This window comes from Musca vetustissima, unplaced genomic scaffold (assembly GCF_032173495.1).
Source record: "Musca vetustissima isolate MV318-11 ecotype Yass unplaced genomic scaffold, APGP_CSIRO_Mvet_v1 utg75452, whole genome shotgun sequence".
In the NCBI taxonomy this organism is placed as follows: Eukaryota; Metazoa; Arthropoda; class Insecta; order Diptera; family Muscidae; genus Musca; species Musca vetustissima.
Window position 1 is genome coordinate 10885 of NW_026877768.1, and position 6960 is coordinate 17844.

General features: G+C 34.3%; 1 protein-coding gene across 1 annotated transcript; it reads right to left on the reverse strand.

Annotated features, from left to right (window-relative positions):
• Positions 1 to 1690: 1690 nt before the first annotated feature.
• Positions 1691 to 2449, reverse strand: LOC133322454 (calcyphosin-like protein). The gene is made up of 3 exons (XM_061531450.1): positions 2297 to 2449; positions 2065 to 2242; positions 1691 to 2005 (listed from the first exon to the last, which is right to left on the reverse strand). Exons 1-3 carry the CDS (start codon positions 2446 to 2448, stop codon positions 1691 to 1693), a joined length of 645 nt encoding a protein of 214 aa, XP_061387434.1. The 5' UTR covers position 2449.
• Between the last annotated feature and the right edge of the window lie 4511 nt (positions 2450 to 6960).

Sequence of the window (6960 nt, forward strand, 5' to 3'; positions counted from 1 at the left end):
CACTGCGAACGTCAGCCGTCGCGATTTCCCGTTGCCAATAAGAAACACATGGCAAACGACTGTCGCTGACTCTAGACTCTATGGTTGCGTTTAGACTCTGACACTTTCGTTTGGTTTTCACGCCGGCGAAAAATTATGCCGCTGACTCTTGACTCTATGGTTGCTTTTAGACTCTAAAGCCGGCCCCACGTTGGGCACAAGTGAAGAAACTCGAAACAACAAGATTTACAAAAATCTTGGCTACTCCTTGTTTAGGAACTACTTCCAGCTTATTATCTAGTCCATCAACTTGGGCCAGCGTGGGTAATGATCTTAAGCCTTCAGTGCTCGCTTAAACGAATTAGAGTCGAGGGGTCCGGACTCGGAGTGAAGCGATTTAATTGAAATTTGATTGAGCTTAGGCACTACTTATGAGAAGCAAGATCCTCGTCTAGTATTGGTTGTGTAATAATGTATGAGATTCAGAGATGTAGTTTATAGTACTATTTACAAAATATTTACATAGTATACCGCTAATTTCAAATATTTAAATAAATGATTAATAAAATGTATGCGTTTATACTATAGCAAATCATATTTGAACAAAAACAGAGTTTATCCGTTTCACCTTTAAAAATCTAATCACGGGGTCGAAATTGTGTTTAACTTACTTCCCTAATCGTTTTTAACCCTTTGTTGTGTAAGAAAACTAATGAAAATATCTGAGAAAGAATTAGTTTTGTTCGTTATATGTGTAGTTGCTTATAACCGTTGTGTGTTATATCCAGTTTATACTGTAGAAATCTGCGGTTTCTCTTTCTTGCACATATAAATCATTTAAAAAGTCAAAAAATCGTTTAACACCACTGTTATTAATTTTTGCTCAAAAACAAATTACCTACCTTACCTGCGTGAAGTGTTTTTTATTTCTGTGTGTGTTATAAGAGGGAATCGCTGGATAATTATCTTTAAATTCCGATCTACTTTTGGTGTAGTCGTACGTTTTCTTCCTCATCTATGTACTGTTTTGGCGTTTCCACTTTTTATGACACGGGATACTGTTGATTTATTGACATTATACTTTCGTGATATTTCTCTCTTTGTTACACCTTTTTTAAAATCGTCGATAATTATTGTGTTTTTAATGTGCTCATTATATTTATCGCCACCAACTCTATCGACTTTTTCAGAAAAATAGCACTTAGGCCCACAGCGACAAGTTTGTTACGAAATTATGCAATCAACTAAATAATAGCGTTCTGTTGTTCTTTATTTACGTCAAGATATTCCATTTTTAGTCGATTTTTTCTAAAGTTATAAAACTCTCGAAATAGTACTATATAATGGGTATTAGGTAGTTGCAACTGTTTTGGGCATACCAAAACACGTTTTTTTTATAATATTGGAAAAATAACAGCAATATATTGAAATATATTATCTTTTCCCCATAAAATTTAGAAAGATTACTTATTAAAGATTTTTTTTAAAAGTTCGCCTCATTTTATTCCATAGTAGTTCTAGTTGCAAATGTTTTGAGCTGCACTGTATAACAATTGAAACCAATAAAAAATGCAATTGTTAAAGAAAATGATTTCAACGTCAATAGTATATACTTTATTAGCGATTTCAACAATTTATTTTGCCGTTGATTCTCATAACGTATAACGAATGCAACAAATATATTTTCAACTTTGAAAAGTCGATATGCATTTTATAGTTTATATGCTCGACGCATAACCAAATCAAAGTAGGCATCGTTATCGATGGAGGCACTAACACTTGCATAGTAATTGATGAAATCTTCTTTAAAAATTTTGGCATTCAAATTACCAGTGTTGCCATTAAAATTACTAAGAAATTCTGAAAGTATTTGTTGTTCCGTATATTCACCGCTCAAATACTTGGGGTGATCTTTGACATTGTAGATACTTTTCAGATCTTTCACTGTTATAACTCCATCGCCAGAGGCGTCAGCCTTCGCAAAAGCTTTTTCAATGACATCCAAACGGGAACGAGTCAAAGGGGGCTATTATTTTGGAATCAAATGTTTATTAAGTCGAAATTATTTATATTTTTGCCTCTTACCCTCAGTTTAGATATAAACTCCTTGGCATTTATGGTACCGCAAGTTTCTCCATCAAAGCAACAAAAGAGATTTTTCAGTTCCTCTTCGGTAGAATCCAAACCACTTTGTCGCATTGCTGCTTTAAAATCATCAAAACTTAATGCTTTGTTTTCCTCGTTTTCCATATTTCGAAGGCACCTAAAGCAAATACTTGTAAAATATTGCAATTTCTGTGGTGAATTAACAAATTACCTAGACAAACTTAGTATGGAATTGCAGCCACGAGTGAAGCACTTCAATCTCAACTTGTCGATTGGATGTTTCTCCAGACCATTGGCTAATTCCCGCCTGGCGCGATTCATAAGCGTTGCCTCCTTTGAATAAAAATCGTCACGAAAACTCATCTGAAATCACATAATGCAAATATTGTTAATTATTGCAAATATTACGTTATATTTATTTACTTTTGCTGAATTTGGTACGGAAATTTTGGGGAGACTTTCTGGCAATTTATAAAAAAATAATAATTTAATTTTTAATGGAAACTGATTTCAAAATATGTAAATGCCTACTACTCAGACAATAAAAGGTTGTAGCACATAGTACCATGAACATTTTTCATGTCGAGGATGTTAGACACGCAAGGAATAAGAACATTTGATATCTACAATTATCTTTACAGAGCAGAGCTATGTTAAAATATCACACATTTGATAAAAAAAATGGTCTAGTATTTATATTATCATCTCACAAATGACAACAAGAGCCTAAAATGTGGCCCAAGCCAATATCGTAATAATGAAATCAAAAATATCAGATATAAATCCAAACCAGTGAGCGGAGCAGTATAGTCGGACAGGGCCGACCATACGATACCCTACACAACTGCCACGGAACTCTAACTATCTGGAAATCTTTATTTCGAGCCTGAACAATATTTCGTGATATTTGCAGCGTCTTGACCGATTAGATATCAACAGCACCTCTTCCTTACACTGACCTATTTTCCGAATATTCCCAATATTCAGTACAGCCCTTCTAATTGTCCAGATTCCCTTCACCGTAGGTTGAGTTGTGATGTACGGCTTTCAATTGTGGCTTATAGATCGACTCGAAAAAGCACAAAAAATTAAGTTGTCGGTCCACTTCATTCCAAAATTATCTGATCATCGCCGAAAATTATTGGCGTTGTCCTTGACCATAACTGGAACCTCATGGAACATTTCAAAGCTATCAGTGCTATATTTCCGTGCTCTAGTGTAGTAGTGGGTTACTAAATAATATCTGAATATGTGGGTACCTGTAAATATTTAAGTGTAACTCTCACATCCGAGTACATACAAAAATAAAATTGATATCAATTCTCGGGTCTATGTCCTTCAGGAGTAAATATATACGCTGTAGTATACAAATTTTGTAATTTTTCACACAAAAGTCAGGATCCATTTGACTCGCTAAATATTGACCGATCTTTATCAAAACAGGCATGTTTATTCTGTGGTGCGATCCCCATCTCCACGTAAAAATTCGCGACGTTTGGGCCATAATCGCGGCCTCTGGAGCGACCAGAAAAGTCGACAAAAATTAAGTTTGTGGTCCATTTCATCCCCTAAATATTAACCGATCTCTACTGAAAGCAATAGGGGTCTTCATTGGGCAGAACTCATCCTACATGCAAAATTTCGTGAAGATTGGTCCATAACTGTAGCCTGTATCGTGTTTACAAATTATAATGGACAGACGGACGGACACACATGCCTATATCGACTCAATATTTCGCGGCTTTACAAACACTTGGGGCTGCACAAAGCTATAATACCCTGACAACATAGTTGTGTAGGTTATAAATACCAACATTTAGCCAGTTCTGTTCCAAATATACAAAATATTGAAAACTCTCGCTAATAATTTTTGGTAGGGAGATTTGTCATCAAATAGAAAAACAAAATATAAAATAACATGCAATTCAATTGAAATGGACACATTTTCATTTTAATTGCATGTTATTTACCCAACATTGTGCCTAAACAAATTACCCAAAATTTTGTCTAAACGGGAACCGATATATCACATCTTCAATGTTGATATGCTTGAAAAACAAAACACTATGCAAAACTTTAGCACCTTTGTAAGATAACGTGATTACAACTGACAAACGGACATGGATATATCGTTGGAAATGAGTATTTCGATGAGTTACAAACGGAATGCCCAATATTATGTTGTGAAGGGGTTAAAAAGTTGTGCAGATCGGTTATTCGAAAATTATCCTTCGCCCCAGATTAACATTAGAACACTAATTAATTCTGAAATGGGTTTAGTTCAAAGAAACCCTGACTATACATCATTTTAATGAAGCACATAATTTGAATTTTTTTTCAACACAAATCAATTATTGCGTTTTGCCAAAAATTAATTATAATGTTCGTCCTAGTCTTTAGTGCGAATTATTTTAGTAATGGAAAGGATATTTAATGACCGATTCAATGATATTTTCACTTTTGATGGACTTACCTTTCTTTGAAAAAATATTAAATCACAAAACGTAAATTCTTCTAAGGAACCGTTAGTTGTTACACCGTCAAATTGTTTATTGTTACTGTGTCTCAAATCCAAATGTCGTTACACATATTGAAGAATTGCTCAGAAGAGGCTCAAGCTACTGAATCATACTCTCTAATATGAATATGGTTCGATGGAACCAATAATAATTAAAATAGACGTCATAAAATTAAAATATATCCGGAGGCAGCAACAACTTTAGATCGAGTATGTCTGTTTACACCTTCAAACAATTCAAGCGTATCAACAACGTACCATTAAGAAAAAGCAATGAATTCGATAAATGGGCGTGTCGCACAACTACAACAACATATGTATGTATGAATAACCCAAACCAAAGCAATAGAACAATTGGTTATGGGTATGCATATGATAAGTTTTTATACTCTATACAACTATGTTGCATACGTCTGTATGCCCATAGATAAATTTTGAACCGATTTTTACAAATAGGAAAGCAATTCATTTTGTACTATTCTGTTAATATATTAGGTTGGGGAAAAAGAAATCCATTATTTTTCCGGCACTTGGCTGTATTGATAGATTTCTCGTAAAGTACAGATCAAACAATTTCAGATTTATTCTCCTTGGAAGGGTGGCATTTCGCAGTAAAAAAAAAAATATTTTGCTGTTTTTTGTTTGGTGCATTCAGTTGTGAATGTTTTTTATGGTTCTAATGCTGTAACAGCCAAATAACTGTTTAAACCATTTACACCAAAAAAAGTCCACGTGTGTAAATTTAGAACCCAGAAGTTCCGATATCCAATGTCGAGTTATAGAGTTATGTAAATTTTGCTGGCGACCCTTTATTTCATGCATCAGTATCTGAAAATCATGTTTAGCCCTTTTTGGTATTTTGTGGATTTCCAAATATGATTTTCAACCGACTTTTTATATCCTTCACCACACTGTGGTACAGGGTATTATGTCTTTGTACATATGTTTGTAACAGGCAAAAGGAAACGAGATAGACCCATAGTTCCATTTGAGAATATGCATAGAATGACTTTCTGAGTCGATTTATGCATGTCCTTTTGTTTACAATTTAACACCAACAGACGGACGGACGTCTGTTGGTGTTAAATTGTAAACAAAGTACAGGTCGCATTTATAATCCGATTTGGATGAAATTTGGCACAGCTCATTTGTTTGGCCCAAGGACGAATCCTATTGAAATTGGGAAAAATCGGTTCAGATATGGCTCCCATATATATTTCGTCCGATTTAGGGTAAATGGTGCACAAAAGACCCTATATGTCCTTCGACTTGCACGAAATTTGGTATAACGTACTGAATTGAGCATAGAGTTATGTCTGCCAAGTTTCGTGAAAATCGGTCCAGATTTAGATATAGCTCCCATATATAGTTTCGTCCGATTTCATGTAAATGGTGTACCAAAGTCCCTATATATCTTTCGATTTGTACGAAATTTGGAATAGCGTAATGAATTAGGTCTAGACTGATGTGTGTCAAGTTTCCTGAAAATCGGTCCAGATTTAGATATAGCTCCCATATATATTTTCGTCCGATTTAATGTAAATGGTGACCCAAAGTCCTTATATATCTTTCGATTTAAACGAAATTTGGTACAGCGTACTGAATTTGTTCTAGAATGTTGTGTGTTAACTTTCCTTAAAATAGGTCCAGATTCAGATATAGCTAACATATATATTTTCGTCCGATTTAATGTAAGTGGTGCCCAAAGTCAATATATTTCCTTCGATTTGCACGACATAGCGTAATTAATTAGTTCTAGAATGATGTGTGTTAAGTGGCGTGAAAATCGGTTCAGATTTAGATATAGCTCCTATATATCTTTTCTTCCGATTTTATGTAAATTGTGCACTAAAGTCCCAAATTTTGTGCGATTGTCACACAATTTTGTACAATGAACTGTAGTTCATCTGTTGAATATACCCAAAGTGGTGAAGGGTATCATAAAATCGGCCCCGTCCGACTTTACTACTTTCCTTACTGGTTTTAACTTCTCTTAATAACATTTTTATGCAATACCACAGTATTGAGGATATATTAATTTTGTCATTCCGTTTTATTATTTTATTCATTTTTATTTGTCATCAAAATAATTATTTCAAACCCTACAAAGTATATATTTCCGTGATCAAGGTAAAATTCTAAAACTATAAATGGAAGTTAATATTTCTGTCGAATCATACTACCTTCGAAAAAAATGTAAATGTTTGACCGGACTGCAAACAAAACGGACTTACTTTTTTCCAAAGCATGATCATGTTTCTCGGAAATCCCTGAGGGTTTGAACACTTTTTTTCAACCTAATTGACTGTTGATTGATATTTTTTCACAGATTGTAGGTTAACGTGAATGGAACAGAC

Coding starts and splice junctions, on each gene's coding strand:
- LOC133322454 (XM_061531450.1), bottom strand. CDS start 2,448: ATGAGTTTTCGTGACGATTTTTATTCAAAGGAGGCAACGCTTATGAAT. Junction 2,243..2,296: donor TCCATACTAAGTTTGTCTAG/GTAATTTGTTAA, acceptor TATTTGCTTTAG/GTGCCTTCGAAATATGGAAA. Junction 2,006..2,064: donor AGTTTATATCTAAACTGAGG/GTAAGAGGCAAA, acceptor CCAAAATAATAG/CCCCCTTTGACTCGTTCCCG.